This window comes from Falco naumanni, chromosome 6 (genome assembly GCF_017639655.2).
Source record: "Falco naumanni isolate bFalNau1 chromosome 6, bFalNau1.pat, whole genome shotgun sequence".
NCBI classification, from domain to species: domain Eukaryota; kingdom Metazoa; phylum Chordata; class Aves; order Falconiformes; family Falconidae; genus Falco; species Falco naumanni.
The window spans coordinates 65,487,568-65,504,112 of NC_054059.1; the positions used below are offsets into that span (position 1 = coordinate 65,487,568).

Sequence of the window (16,545 nt, forward strand, 5' to 3'; positions counted from 1 at the left end):
CCACAATTAAATTTGCCATCACTTGAATACTAGGAAAGAATAAAGAACAATATCAAATCAACACAGCACTGAGCATGTAACATCAAATAAATTAATTTCTGAGGTTGTAATATAATTGTAATATTAATCAAAGCTAAAATGCACTGTACTGTTTACAACTATTTTCATTAACAGAAATCATTACAGTAAAAGAAATGAGAATCCACAGGTAAGCTACAGAAAACTTTCTGGGAGTTTATATCCTTATTCTCTTACCCCATTTATTACTAAATTGAACTGAATAAACTGAAGCATTTTCCAAGTGCCTCAAACAATTCCACTCCACAACAAAGCCACTACATTTAGATAAATGGACAACCTTGACCACCAAAATACTTTCTCAACAGAACAGTACACTAGGAGAAACTGTGCAGACTTCCCCATACTACTCTGCCAAAGTCCTTCAACCACCACCTGAGATAAAGCATGCTATTTTCAGGTTTACTCTGCCCTTGGCCTTTGCTGAAACTTGTTAACAAGTGCACTTTACCAACCATGGCACTGCACCATGCAGCTATAAGACCTGGACTGAAGCTTAATTTATTGCACAATTATCACTAAGCAACCACAAGATAGGAACAATCATTAGTCACTTCCATCTGGGACTGAGTTTTAACCAAAGCAATCTAATTGAAAGGCTTTCTTCTATCAATCTTTTGATTTAGCCAAACCAATAAAAATACCTTCTTCCACAAGGAGTCTAAACAAAATAAACTCCATACTGCAAACTGTTGTTTATGGCAGGATAATAGTTCTGCAATCAAACATTTTGACCATGATTATTTTATTTTTTTATCTTTAAGACGATTATTTCTCTGCAACTCCTGATCTAAAACTATGATTTACTTCTTTGTATAGGCTAATTATCATTCAGAAGTGTCAGCACTGTGAAGAACTTAATTCACTCATTTGTGAAAAAGCAGCGCACAGCTTAATCAGCAGAAAAGAAAGTGAAAATACACTAAAAATTACTTGAAAAATACAGCAGTGCACTAATACAGCCAATTGGTAAACCTGCAAATAGCATAAAGAAAAAAACACTTAAGAACTCATACCAAATGCTTGCAAAAGATACCCGTTGAGCTCACGGATATGTCTAAAACCACAAAGCCCTAAGGAAGGGTGGTGGGTTGACCTTGACCAGCTGCCAGCCCCCCACCCAGCTGCTCTCTCACTCCCCCTCCTCAACAGGGCAGGGGGAGAAAACAAGATGGAAAAGGTGATGGGTCAAATGTAAGGACAGGGAGATTGCCTAACATTTACTGTCACAGGCAAAACAGACTTGACAAAAATGAATGTAATTTATTGACAATTAAAATAGGTTCCAACAGAAAGAAACAAAATTAAATTAAAACACCTTTTCCCCTCACCCTCCCTTCTTCCCAGGCACAGCTTTACTCCCAGCTCCTTTCTTCCCCCTGCCCTGAGCAGCGCTGGGGGGTGGGAAATGGGGGGTTGTGGTCAGTTCCTAACAGTTCCTCCCTGCTGCTCCTTCCACCTCACGCTTTACCCTGCTCCAGTGTGGGTCCCCCTCCACATCCACAGGCTGCAGCTCCTTCAGGAAATATCCCCCTGCTCCAGCAGGGTCCCCCCCTCAGGCCGCAGGGGGTCTCTGCTCCAGCACCTGGAGCACCCTCTCCTTCACTGACTTTGGTGTCTGCAGAGCTGTTTCTCTCACAGCTTTCCTCCCTCCCCTCTCTCACAGCTGCCACATAGCCTTTTTTACTCTCTCAGACACATCACCACAGAGGTGCCACCATCTTGGCTGTGGGACAGAGCCGTGCCAGGCGGTGCGTTGGTTGGAGCCAGCCACGTCCAGCATGGAGCAGCCCCGGCCTCTCCTCACAGAGCCCACCCCGCCGCCCCCCATCAGCACCTGGGCACCTGCACCAACGCAGGGAGGTCACGCTTTCTGCCAGACTAAAGAAACACACGAGGTTGCCAGATGATAAACCTTCATGTGAACACTGACTCTGGATTGCTGTTATCTCTCTAATTTATGCTTAACTGGGCACTGCAATGGTCACCTGCCATCAAACCTCCACCCTCCTTCACAACCAGCATAAAGCTACACAAGAAAAAGCCTCTTCCTCAAACTTTTTGGCAGTTTTAATATGTACTGAAATTGATCATAGATCAGAAATCATCAAGGCATAAACAAGATATTAAATAGAGTTGAAAAAGGTATAGGTTCAGCCTTTTTTTCTCTACTACACCAAAGAAGGGGAGAAAAATAATTGCACCTAGATGTAAGGTACAGCAAAAACTTACTGTTTTCTTTCTTTCTATGGAACCTACACAATTCAGGAAGTACCTGTCTTTCATCTCTCATAGAAACTGGCAGAATGACATGAAGAAAGGAAGAGATGCTAAGGAGCAGGGGCACCTGAAAATAGCAAAATTCAGTTGCCAGGCTGCCTGCTTCACGTAACCTGTTGAAACTCTTCAAGAGGCCCTTTCAAGATGAGAAATCTTAAGAACACACTCTGCCAAGCACCACTTTTGGGGCATGTAGAAATGGCTACCCATTCTGCATCGTACAGCCACATCATTCGGTAATTCCATTCTGTCCCAGGACAACCAAAGGTTTCTGTCCCAAACAGGACTTTGCTACTGCTGCTCCACTGAGAAGTTCCTCAAGATTCTCCCTTCGAATATTCAGCTAAATCTGTTAATGGTCGATCTAGACATTTTCCTTTAGCTAAATACTTTTCTACTCTAGCATCTACTCTGCTGGAATGCTTTCAGAAATATAAGTAATTGGATGCCTTTCAGCACTCACTTCAATAGACTAAAGAAATCTTGCTGTCCCTTTGCCCCTCTTAAGACATCTATGTTAACTCACTACACCTTCACTGGACCTGTTCCTGGTTGAATTCTTATTTCTTAAATGAATACGGACAGAAAATGTACACAACATACCATATAAGGTCTCATTATAGTGATAATTAGTATTTCTCACTAATGATGATACCACAAAAAACATATCTGCCTTTTTTAGTTGTACTTCATCAGCGGCTCAGCCTCCCACCCCTTCTTCAGGTAAAACACCCAGATCCTGCTCCTTCCACTCTACTGCTTCTGAATTTATAAACTCTTAACAAAACTTTATTGGTGTGTAATCTATCCTAAGGTGCATGAAGTTTCATAGCATACCATTCTATTTCAAATTATTTCTTTTATCTACTCCTGAGGGTTGTCATCATTTCTTGCTATCTTGTGCTCAGATTATGCTAATTATTTGCAATATTTCAAAACTCTGGTCAGAGCTGACCCACATTTTGAACTAATAGTGTCAATAAAAATGCTGAAGTATATTGATTGTAAAAGCATTACTTGAAAAAAAATGAACCCTATGAGATGGTTCCTTATTTGCTTCACACTAACTTCTCCAATAACCTCCCTCCTCTCATTAGCAAAGCCAGAGATTTTCTTTGTGGCACTGCACCTCCATAGAAGAATTAGTTTAAATACTTATGGCCATCTCATTTTTAGATGAAGATGTGCAAAACAACCAGGTTAATCTGATAACAACTTTGTAAGTCTAAACTGCATTTTATATCACTTACCACAATTTTAAATTACTTTTCTACAGAAATTTACATACAGGACTTCAGGATGGATTAAATATTCCATTTGTCACACTCCAGTCATGGCACCACTCTTGACCTGAACTAGTTGAAAATATTTAGTCATTCACTGTTTAGTATGCCCACATCTTCAAATTTGCATGTTGAATACATTTAATTTTATTTCTGTGCCAACACTGATTGTTGTTCCCTTTTTCATAACTTCATTCTTTTTACTCATATTATCTTCATCCCTCATTCAGCGCATTGGTACTCACAAAGTAAATTCTTACGTTAAACAAGGAAACATACCCATTTAGTTTTAGGGTCACAACAAGCTTCACTTTGAAAATAAAAAATAGTGATAGAAAATACCTGGTTTTCCTCAGCCTTATGTTATGTTTAACTTCATTAATTTGTGACCATTTATCCACAATTCCCTCATAACCATTGCATCCAGAAAAGTGGATTCACAACAAACTGAAATCTGTAAGAGTGTCTCTCTCCTGTTGATCTACTGACTACATGGTAGCACCCAGGACAATACAAGACAAAAGAAATAAAACATATGGCAGACATTTGAAGGCACATCTTTCACATGTAGTGTGGGGCTACCAGTTTTGAACTTTTTTTTTTTTTTTTGTTCTGCCTCAGTAGCATTATACCCTTGAAAACCTGTGGTGTTCTCATCACTGCTGTTCCACCAAGTATCTGTTGTACTCAGGAATGGTCTCATCCCACATACACCAGTTGATTAAGTTTCCCTATTTCGTTGCCCATATATCTGACAGCCTGTCAAGACATTTAGGACTGAAACAGTGCTTTTCTGTGTTTCAAAAAACTCCTTCTCTTGTCTCAACTCCATCCTCTGCTCCATTATGTCATCATCATTCCTGGAATGCCATTACAGAGGGAATAGGGCAGTCAGCCATCAGGGGTTGTCTTCTGCTAATGAAACCGTTCAAAAGAGACCAAATTTCACAGCCACTTCTAGCTAGAAAATTCTGATAGCTAATGGTTGCCCAGCAGACTGCTCAGTACTTTCAACATTTTTAAAGTATATCAGAAAAGTATCTACACAAAAAAGTGCACTTCATATTTCAGTAAAAATTCTGTAGCTTTTTCTGTGAAATTGTCTTCTACATTAAAGTTTCTCCAATTTGAGCACAAACTAACTTCAGCATTAAATAAGCAAACTTGTTTTAATATAAAAACATCCTAATTATTTTTAGAAGAAATGAAATTAAAAACCAAAACAACCACATAGTTTTCCCTGGGGAAAACGGCAGTAAAATCTACAGGTAATTATGCTAGTCACATTTCTTAATAAGCTTGTGCAAGTCATTTGGATACTGTGGAGATAGAGACTGTAGAAGAACCTGATTAGAATAAAATAATATTAATTAAGCCTCATAATATCCTGAAAGATAGGCAAGTGATATGCTTTATAGACATGGCATAAATTGACTTGTTCAATGTCACACCACCTCAGGGGAATGATAATTTCCTGTAAACTAACCCTACAGCTTTCAGGTGAGCTTCATTTGAGGGATACACAAAAGCTCCATCTTTTCCTGAAGAAGAGAGGCAATATCTTTTGTTTATTAGTCATACTGCTGAGATATCTTTACTGCCCTCTGCTGTGCATTTCAGCGGTAAATATATGCATATGAAAGATAACTGGCATTGATCTGAGCACCACTGTTTCAATTCATTTTTCTGACTACTTCTAAACAAGCCTTCAACTTCCCTAAACAAACAAGAGATGCAATCCACATCTCCATAGTATTTATTGACCCAAAGCATCGGCTTAAAAGGTCGGTCTTGGCAACTACCCTAAATTTAAATGTTAATAGAAAATACAGAATTTTGCTCTCTGTTGCTTCAACTGACACTGTGAATTCTGTTCTCCTCACCTCTAGGGGTCTTTCTTGTTTGACTCCAGTAACACTGCCAGAGCGTTTCCTGTTTGACTTAAATAATGCTACTGTATTCTTAACTCAAAAAAAAAAAAAAAATCAGCCAGAAAACTCCTCCCTAAACCATTTCCGCTTTCTCATCCATGTTTTCCCTTCCTCCTTCAACACAGGGGAGGTTACAGGAATAAGCACTATGATTAGTGTAAACTCCATGTTTCTCCCACTGCTGAAGCTGAAGTCATCGCTTCCTTGCCCATTCAAGGTCTCCACAAGGCATCTTAGGATAGTTTCATGTTACCCTGTATCTGACATAACTCCAGGTCCCACATGCTTACGTTGTATCTAACAAGTGTATCTTTCAAGCCTTAGAAAAATCAGAAGACTAACCTGAACCAGGAGAAAGCTATTCAACTCCGTGCCTGGGTAATGCTTCCATCACAGCTGGCAACTGCATGACTGTGAGTTGTTATGCGAAGGAAGCTACATGAGGGGTACCTCGGGGAGAAGTGGGACGTTTTGTCAGCAGCCCAATGTGACACTGAATCAGCTGTAACAGCAAATTTCCCTCTAAAATTCTCTGCAACCCAATCAAGTCTGAAGTCCAGATTTGGGCTCCCCAGTAGAAGACAGACATTGACATACCAGAGTGAGTCCAGCAGAGAGCTACCAAGATCATCAGGAGGACAGAGCACATGACGCATTGGGAGAGACTGAGAGAACTGGGTTTGTTCAGCCTTCAGAAAGCTTTGCCAGGATCTTACTGCTGTCTAAAACTGTCTAACAAGAAGGTATAGATAAGACAGAGCCAAACTCTTCCAAGGGGTGTACAGTGGATGAACAAAATGCTACAGATACAAGTTGAAACATGCAAAATTCAAACTTACTATAAGGAATTTCTTTCCCACACACACACTTTTTTTTTTTTTTAAACCATGAGGATGTTGAAGCACTAGAACACGTTCGCAGAGGCTGTAAAATCTACATATTTGGAGGGATTAAAAACTCAGCTGTACACAGCCCTGAGTGTCATGGTCTTGTTGAAACTGCTTTGAGCAGGGGGCAGCTGGACCAGATGATCTCCAGAAAACCCTTCTAACCTACATCAGCCTGTGAATTTCTTAAATGCATCAACCCTTTTCAAATAATGACACCAAAATTATTCCTACAGCATTTTTCCTTTTGAAAAAAAGGACTAGAACTTGAACATCAAAACTCAAAGTGCTGCAACGTGCACTTTTTTAATTTTTTAATTAAGAATATAACCATTCAGGGAAAATACTTCATTTTCATCACCCATCAGAAGTGACTGAAGAAATAGCTTTGAGACACTGTTACGCAGCTGAGACATTTCAAATGGCACATGCTGAGCCACAAACTACTGCCTTTCATAGCTGATCAAAACCAACTTTCTTCCCGGAGTGATGAGGGATGCTGGATCTGCCCCTCACTGAATTCTGAACACAACAAGGCATGGGCAAACCCATCCATTTAGGCAGGTATTGCCAGCTATCACTAGCCAGATGTAAAAGACACTGGTTCCTGAACTAACAAAATCAACTTGAGAGGCCTAGAGAATTGTAGCCAGCTGACAGAACTCTAAAGTGTAATATTGTCCCTGTACATAGCATGTTGTCTCTCAGCAACTGAGCCTTAGAGCTCAGAGAGAAGCAAGCCAGGTATCCATTTGTGTCAGTCACAAAAAGCCAACCTCAGCTATCTGAAGAGTAGCAAGAGTTGTGAGCCAAGAACAAGTAAATTCAGTAATTTGGGACTCAATTCAGGAATCATATTTCTCATCGCACTCCTCTCATATAGCAACAATTTAGCTGAAACTAAAACAACGTTTTCAAGCAATGCTGAAAAAGATGATTAAAACAGCTATCAACATTCCTTTAGGCATAGGGGGGGAAAAAAAGAGTAACATTCTGGACAGCAAGTGTGACCTCAATTTTTTTATTTACTGGCACCAATAATTCTGCATGCTTAATCCTCCTCTCCTCTTTCACAGGCTGTTTAACAGGCAATTGTTACAGAAGCACAAACCTACTTCTGGAAGCCACATTCTTCTTTATACTGGGACCATTCATGCAGGGCAGGCTGCATTCCCTTCAACTTGTGTATGCCCTTTTGGGAAGTTTTCAATCGGCTACACTGACTTCAGTGTATAAGCTGTGTTTCTATTATCATACAGGTACCATCTTAAATTAGAACTAGAGCTAACTGTTGCATTTAAAGCCATGTGTTACCTAACCCTATCCAAAACTACCTCAATTGAAAAGAACAACCTACTATGAAACAAGAGAAACTGCACAATGAAACTTGAGCTGAAGGATGATGAAAACAGTGGTGTCATCTCAGGTTATTCACACCAGGAATCGGGTTCTCACACACGGTGCTCATCACATGGCTAAAGAAGCCATTACCACTCAAACCTCCAACCCACTCTGCCCACAGCAGAAAGTACTGTGAAGAGCAGATGCCTACAGTTTCTGCAACAAAATACTAAGGAACGCTAAAAACCTTGAACAGCTTAGTTCCAGAGGTCAGACTGAAAACTCTGGAAGCTGGCTCCACAAGCCCTTCAGCTGATGAGATCGGGAATCTCTCAGAAGCACTAAACAGACGGGCACAGGTGGTAACTGCCTCAGCCGCCCCATTTAAATTCGTAAGTCAGACCTGAACCCCGGACAGGTTCAGCTGTCCGGTTCTAACGCACCGCGGCAGGAGCCAGCCCGGTCAGCCTGGCCGAGCCCAACAGCCGCACCGCAGCCAAGCGGGGGCGGCGCTAACACCGGCGGCAGAGGCGGTGCCGTTAGGCCCAGCCTGCCCGGCCCCACAGCTCCCGGGGGGCCCGGAGCTTACGGCCCCGGGTGGCCCGGGGCCTGGGCTTGTGCTCGCCAGAAACCAGCTCTTCGCTTAAGTCACGGGGCAGAGACACGGCGAACACAGGAACTTTTAACAACTTGCTATTCGTATGTTTTAGATGTGTGACCCAAAAGACAGGAAAAAAAAAACAAGAGAAACATAAGGAACGGTCTTTTGACAACTGCAGGCCAGCAAGGGCGGGAGCCGCTGGCAGGGCCAAGCCAGCACGGCGGGGGAGCCGGGACATCCTCCCGCTCCGCCCGGCGCGCGCTGCCGCAGCCCCCGCGCGGGGCCGCCCAGCGGGGCAGGCGCTACTTACAGCCCTGGTCTCGTACAGCACCAGCTTCTGCACCGAGCTGATCAGGGGGGCGGCCGCCGGCATGGCCCGCGGGGGGCTCGGGCCTCGCCCCGGCCCCGAGGCGCGGCGGAGGGCAGCAGGGGCAGGGGGCCGGCCACCCACACGCCGGGGGGGAAGCTGAGATTCTGCCGGGGCCGGGGAGACGCAGCGAGGCTGGGGATTAGCGCCCGCCGCCCGTTGCCGGGCCCCTGGCGGAAGGCGGAAGTGCCGGCGCGCCGCCGCGCAGGCGCGCCCGCAGAGGGAGAGCGCGCCTGCGCCGCCGCCCGAGGGGGCGGTGGAGCCGCGTCACGCGTGGCCCCTCGGCGGCGCCGCTCCCGGGGCGGCGGGGCAGGGTCACCGAGGCGGGCAGGCGGCGGCGCCGTCAGCCGCTGCTCCCGCCGGGGCCCGCGCGCTGCGGGGTGCCGAGCGCGCTGCCGCCGCGAGCGAGGCCGCCCGCAGGGTCAGCACCAGGAACAGCTCCGAAGCCCCGCCCCCTTCCGCCCGGCGGAGCCGCCCTGCGCGGGGTGGGGCCCCCCGCCTCGCCCCACCTTCCCACGCCTCCCCACGCCTCCCTAGGGGCGGGCCGACGGGGAGGGGGCGGGGCCTCACTGTTGCCCAGGTCACGGGGAAACACAAGCCGGTGGCGGTGGAGTGCGCGCGGCGGCTGATGCGCCCGCGCTCTGCCCCCCGCCCTTCGCTCAGCGTGAGTGACGCCCCTCCCGGGCCGGCCCTGAGGGGAGCCACCGCGGTCCGGGGGGGTGCTGGAGGGGCGGCGGGGAAACGAGGCCCCGTAGAGCTTCCAGTCGGGGCGCTGGGGGGGTCCGGTTTGTTTGGTTAGTTGGTTGGTTGGTTGGTTGGGGCAGTTTTTGTGATTAGCAAGTTGCCCCTTGATTGGAAAGGTCTGGGAAGGAGCGAAACTGCTGGAAACGCCAGGTGTAAAGTCCAGCCAGTAAGTTTCTGTGAAAGAAATAGAGGGTTGGGTTGTATGTGGTGGGTTTTTTAATATTAAAATCCTGTCCCTATTGTTCAGAAGCTTTTATTCTGAAAGCGTCAGAACATTTCCGTTTGATGTTTCAAAACAAACTTTTTCAGATTTTCATCCTGAAGTATTATTTTTTAATTTAAAAATGACTGCGGTGGATGGGGGGTGGAGACTTCAGCGGCCCTCTAAAGTAAAGCAAGATTTTACTTTGCTGCCTTCAAACATGCTTCATCAAGCTCCTCATGGTTTTGGACTCCCTTTGTTTGGAAGGCCCACCCAAATTTTGCTCTGTTTTACCTGAATTGGAAACTTGTTTCTGGTTTACTTTGTTGCATAGCACTGTCTGTGTGATCTCTTGCAGACCTGGAAGAGCTGGGATTTATGAGAGGATTACAGAACAGATCAGGAACCTTGATTTAATTCTGCAAAACCTTATTTGTGTACCTAGCTGTGGACATAGCAAGTAGTTCCATTGACCACGATGAGCCTCTTCTGTGTCCCCAGCTCACAAATGAAGGTCTTAGCAGGGTCATGGTCCATTTCAGGGACTAGAGAGAAGTTATAACTGTGTGGTAATTGGAATAGAAAGGAAAAAGCAATGGAACAATTACATGCAGTTTAAAAAAAGAGCAACAGGCAGCTTGGGAGTCAGGAAAAAGTTATTATCAACAACCATATAGTTCCAGTTAGGGATTGAGGGTGGTTCTGACAATCCTCTCTGTTTTTCAGTGTAAAGAAAATGTATTTTGAATTTAGAAATTTAAAGTGCTGAAGCTGCTAAATGGCAGAACCAGGCCTCGTCCCTTGTATAGCCCTAATCCAAGGCTGGTTTAAAACTTAGTCAAGTTAATCAGTAGGAGAATAGAGAAACAATAGATGATCAATTTGTATGCACAGGTGCTCTCAGAAACACAGGTGCTTTTAGAAAAATAAGTGTATTTGAATAGGAATTGCCTGTTCAAAGGCTAAGTGTGCTTGAAGGATTATGTGAGTTAAAGTAGGCAGAAAGATCATGATCCAAGGAGGACCTTGGAACTGAGGCAGACACTAGAACTGAATAGATGAATCAAGTGGGACAGTCAGGTGATGGATTTGCAGAACTGACAAGACCAAAGGAAACTTCTAAAAACTTCAGACATTGACTAATGATTTGATCAGTGTATATAAGTTGTGCTGGATCCCTTTGTTCTCTGCCACTCACTGAAGTGGTGGCCCAACTCTGAGTTGTGATTAAAGCAAGCCTAGTGGTACCCACATCTGTGTGAATTTTTCCTTTAACATTCAGAAGCACCTCTTCTCTTAGTAATGCGTTCATTGTGTATGTTCTCTACATGTTTTTTTTCTTTTTGTAACAGATTTTGTTACAAAGCAATTTGCCTTGTATCACATTATTATCCAGTTCCATTTTTAAGCATGTGTCATTTTACACATATGTAAGCTACTATATTTTATAACAAGCTGCTTTTTTTTTCTCCTAGCCTTAGATAATATATGGCTTCACAAGTGGAAAAACAAGTTCCGCCCTTCACAGACATCTTCGATGAAGATGAAACTGAAAAATCCTTTCTGTTGTCAAAGCCCACTTGCTTAATCATCCTTGGAAAGCCAGTAAGATGTCTGACAGAAGTTTTTTCTTCAGATATTCTGCTAACAATTTTACTTTTCCTTTCAAAACATTAGTTTAGTGACGCTGCCAAAAAGATCAAAGACCTACTTTTTTATCTTTTCCACTTTGCAAATCCTGTAGAGGGTGGTAAAGATTCTGATCTCATGTAATGAGGACAATTTTTAGCCTGAGTGACCAGTCAATTACAACTAAAAGTGTTATAACTGTACTTAAAAGTCACATGTTGGTCAAAAAGTTTCTTCTCTTTTCTCATTGGAAGCTGGATTGTTCTTATGTTATCTCAGTTTTCTACCTTTTAAAAATCTTGATAGATGTAAGACATAAATAGGCCTAAAAGAACCTTCAGCTTAATATAATGACTTACAGACATACAATGAGATATTAAATATTTTAACTTTAATATTAAAACTTTGTTGTAATTAAATCTCATATATTAGGGAATAACTGAAATCTACCAAGGTGTCTTACAAGGATGTTTGTACTGTATTTGGCTATAATTCAAGGTCTCTCTTCTCAAATAATTTGTGGCCTCCTAAATCTGGTGTTTTGTAATCCTAGACTTCTCAGATTTCTTCTTCCCAAATGTGGAAGACTGTATGTGTAGTTTTGTATTAGTGCCTTAGTTTGTTGAAGGAGGTTCTTTTTGGTGCAAGTTTGCCTTATGTCTGTGCTGAAACTGGTATGCACTTAAATACACCACTGATGCCTGAAAGCTGCCTTCCACTTGAACATTGCAGTTGCCTGTGAAAGGTACCTTCAGAGCATTGCACTTTGCGAATGTGAACTGAAGGTCCTCTAGCAGCTTGCCCTCTGCATTTGTGTGTTAGCTCCCAAAACAGAGCCTGAAATGACCATACGGAAATCTGCTTTGCGCTGCCCACAGGTAGAGAGATAAATGGTGTGTACCTAGAACTGGCAATCAACCCAAACTTCAATGCCAGTTGACTTGCCAAATCAAGCCCCCGTCTCTCTCTACACCACACCACATGCTAATGTAGAGCCATTCTATGTGGTGCAGTATGCCAGCAAGTAGTCACATGACAATGACAGATTATATCACGAGAAATGGCCATAGTGCTACGATGCAGCTACATTTCCTCTCTTTCAAAGACTTTCAGCAGGCTGGAAGGCTCCCAGTCCCTTGTGTTTGCATAGGTCTTCATCCATTCTTACTCCTTGGCTCCAGTTGCTAGGTAATGCTTGACTGCAAATCTTTACATCTGACCAAACCGAGAAAGGAGGTAGAGTGGCGTTTTGCACGTGGATGAGATGCAAATGCCACAGTGAGACTGTAGAAGGTGATAGTGCATTCAGCTCAGGGGAAAACTACTGAGGATGGGCTCACCTGTTTTTAAACAAACATAAAATTTCTAACCTTATGTGAAAAAAGTAGCTTTACATTTTTGTAGACCAAACCAACATAAAATACCAATTGAAAGACAATGCAAGAAAGATGTAATAAATAGATATTGTCATCTGAAACTGTGGCCTGCAGGAGATGCTTGATATTAATACAAATTTTAGCAAAGGGTTGAAATTGCACAAGCATGGCCAGGAGGGCAAGGAATTAAATATTCCATTTTTATGATAATGTATTTTATTTATATGGCTTATATGTAGAGAATCTATCTTATTTAAGATATATCTTTTAAGTTAAAAACATAGTGCTATTAAGGCAAACCCAAATACATATATTCTCATCACTCCTGTGAGACGTAAGGCGTGAGTAGGCTGAAGTGTATGCTGTTATGCTGTTAATTGGGAATGTGATTTATTTGTGGGTTTTTACTATTTTTTAATTAAAAAATGTATCTAGGCTAAACAGATTGTCAAAAAAGGTCTTCTTGTATGCCCTTGAAAAGAGGGCATAATCCTAAGGGTGAAAGACAGTGAGTTTTGCAAAATCCCAGTCAGGTAGCTGTACTCTTAGAGGCCTTGTTACTCTTGGTTATGTTGGTTCCTCAGGATTCATGTAAGTGATAAAATAAACATTTTGTCAGTATCTAAATCAGATTTGTGGACTAACAAGGGCAGTTTTTACATATTCATTGTTCTAGTCAAAGAATACTATCCCTATGCATCCTGTTCTTACTCAGAAACAGCTGAAATGATTTGCATCAAAATTTGCTTTGAGACTGAAGATAATAAGTTCCAGTCCTAAAGAGTTTCTCATAGGAATTTATGGGCAAATCGTAGCTGAGTTTTAGATAGAGTTACTCAGAAACAAAATCAGTATAATTACTTTGCAGATAATTAACTGCAAAGGGCAGTAACAGTATATTAGCAATGCTAGGCAGTGTAAAATGGGATAGTATTAAAAAGAGTGTATGTGTTTGCTCAGTGCGTAACTCAGAAGCCCTAATTGTGATGGTAGCTTTTATTTGTTTTTATCATATGAAAATATATTCTTTATTGTGTAACATGTTTGTTTTGTTTTTTCCTTATGCCTGTTTTTCTTTTAAATGTGTATTTCTTATTTTAAGGGTTCGGGAAAGAAAACATTAGCTAGAAAACTGTCACAAATATGGAAATGCATTTTCATAGAAGGTAAATATACACTATATTTGGAACTTTGCATTGGCTTTATCATATCTTTTGGTTTAGAATATCCTTGCTGTTCCCTGTAATTCAGAATGGCATGTTTCTAATTGCAGTAAAGACTACTGATAAGGACCAAGTGACCAAGTAACCATTTTGCCAGAAATGCAGTTGCTGAAAAATGGCCTTTTAGAGAGACTTAGAAAATAACTTTCTTGGTTTTGTGTTTGTTTTGTTTTGTTTTTAAGAAGGGGATATTTGTAACACATAATAATCAAATGCTGTTCTCAGTCCTGTAAGGTGATTCATGTGACCCCTCTTGTTCACATGGAGGCAAATCATTCAATTCCAGAGAGCATGGAGGTTTTCCAATACAGACCATGAAAAAATATGAGCATTTTTCCTTTCTGCTTGTGCAGTGCCTAATACAAGGCGGGGTGTACTTCAGGAAACAGAAATGTAGCTTTCGCATTAGTATAAGTAATAATGGAAGGAATAGGAGCTGGCATTTTTGAATTTCTAAACCAAAAATGTCTGATGGCTTATTTCAGATGTAGTTAATTTCTCTCACCATACCTTTACCTGAACACAAGATACCATTTCATTTTCTAAGATACCTAGCTCCATTTCTGACAGTCCCTCTCATTAAAGATTTTTGAAGGTCTGCAGAGTAAAAACTGTTGCTCGTAACATTCCCTATCAACACATCTCTAGAGTTTTGTTGTTTTGTTGTTTTTTTTTTAATTTCAAGGCATCTCAGCAAGGAAGTAGTTTCTTACAAAATTTTTTTGCAGTTTTCTTTTGTAGTAATTTTGTCAGCCATAATTAAAAATTATTTTAAAATCTGTAATTTTTTTTAAAGCCCTGGTAATATTTTTCTATCTGTGATGTTATAATTCACAAATCTTGATTAATCCACTCAGGTTTTATGAAAAAAAAAAAAAAAAAAAAAAAAGAAAAATTTTCCACTAGATTTGTCTTAACAGTTTGAAGAGTAATATAATCTTTTTAAGTACAAGAAAAGAAAGCATGTAATAACCTTCACTGTGAAGCAATTTCTTGTGTGCCTCTTCAGGGATGCCAAATTACAAATCTGATTTTACGGTATATATGTGTACAGTTGTTCTGATTATCAACTAACTATTTATATATAATTTTTCATTAATTTTTTTTCTTTTTAATGTGCCCCCCAGTATTTTTAATCATTCTAATAAAAGCCCTCTAGTGGACAGTGTAATACTTCATATTCCTGAGTCTATGTAGTCTTATTTATCAAATTAAATATCTTAATTTGAAGATTTGGAATTATAATATTGTAAAACTGAGTTTTAATAAAATGCTTTTTTGACTTATGTAAATATATAATTTTTAATTCATAGGATTGTCTAGCAAAAAATTAATACCTGGTCCAAAACATAGATCAAACCAAAATCAAAGGGACTTTAGGAATGTACTTAAACCAATCCACACTGTTTGAATGTATTTAAATCATTACTGACAAATGTCTATCCCATTTGTTTTTAAAAATTTCTAGGTAGTCTGTCTCTGTAAGACAGTTTTTGCCATTAGAAAGTTTTTCTTAATGACTGATATAAATTTAATTTATTGCATTTTTATGCCTTATTTCTAGTAGATTCTGAGAATTATTCTTTTCTCCTTTTGCTCATGGTATTTTAATCTTTTTTCTAGTGTACCCACACATGTATACATACACACATTCCTTCAACTTTTGCTAATAGCTTTTTTACATTTTCCACATCAAAAAAGAAACAAAGAAATTCAGCTTACATAAACATGAATAATTTAGCTCAGAAAAGACCTCCAGAGGTCATTGAGTCCAACCTTCCACTCAGAGCAGGTCAGTTAGAGAAGGTTGCTCAGGGCTGTGTCCTGCTCAGTCTGGAATATCTCCAAAGATGAAGACTCCACCACCACTCTGGGTAACACTTTTCAATGCTTGACCATCTTCATGATGAAAAATTGCTTCCTAATTACCCCATTGGAATTTCTCATTTTCCGGCTTGTGTCTGTTGTGTCCTGCCCTATCTGCATTTCTGTCTTTGTGCCTTCCCAGTAAGTAAGTTTAGACAGAAATAAAAAGCTGTCCTTTGTCTCCAGGCTGAACAAGGCCAGTTCTTTTGGCCTTTGCTGGTACATTCAACACTTCTAATCATCTCTGTGCCCTCCACTGGACCCGCTCCAATGTATCAATATCTGTCCTGCGCTGTGTTACTTATTGAAAAAATAATCCAAGATAGAAAATTAATAAATAGAAAAGGTATTCACAGTCTTTTTAATTTGACAAAATATTTTCTATCCATTTATCCAGTAAGTAGGTCAATAGTCAGGAATAAAACAGGTCCAGGGTACACATACGGTGCTGATTTTCAGTTGCCTGTATTGTTTGTTAGTATATTCCCTGTGTCTGTTTGACCCATGACAAATACTGCTCTCCTGAACACCCATTCATAAGATAGTACACACAACAGTCATCATTACTAGTATGAACAGTTTGAAAAAACAGCCACTGTGTTTTGGGAAGAAAGATTTTAGCTGTATAGGCATGAATCACCTCACTTCAGGACCTTTCCCTGGCCTGGTTTATGAGTAATGTAGATGTAGCCTCATAGAGTCATATGGTTTGGAAAAGACCTTTAAGATAATCAAGT

The 16,545-nt window shown here is 41.3% G+C and overlaps 2 protein-coding genes across 3 annotated transcripts in view; one reads left to right on the forward strand and one right to left on the reverse strand.

Annotated features, from left to right (window-relative positions):
* The window catches only part of FIG4 (FIG4 phosphoinositide 5-phosphatase), a 72,173-nt gene extending 62,960 nt beyond the window's left edge, over positions 1–9,213 (reverse strand). The window contains exon 1 of one of the 2 annotated variants that reach the window (XM_040597941.1): positions 8,712–9,211. In XM_040597941.1, coding sequence (XP_040453875.1) covers positions 8,712–8,774 — 63 coding nt within the window. In that variant the 5' untranslated portion in view covers positions 8,775–9,211. Of the gene's footprint in view, positions 1–8,711 lie in introns of both variants that reach the window. The other variant, XM_040597943.1, reaches the window with a different exon arrangement.
* A 1,983-nt stretch (positions 9,214–11,196) lies between these two features.
* AK9 (adenylate kinase 9) overlaps positions 11,197–16,545 on the forward strand; it is a 76,612-nt gene continuing 71,263 nt past the window's right edge. The window contains exons 1-2 of the mRNA XM_040599399.1: positions 11,197–11,319; positions 13,822–13,885. Coding sequence (XP_040455333.1) covers positions 11,203–11,319; positions 13,822–13,885 — 181 coding nt within the window. The 5' untranslated portion in view covers positions 11,197–11,202. The remainder of the gene's footprint in view (positions 11,320–13,821; positions 13,886–16,545) is intronic.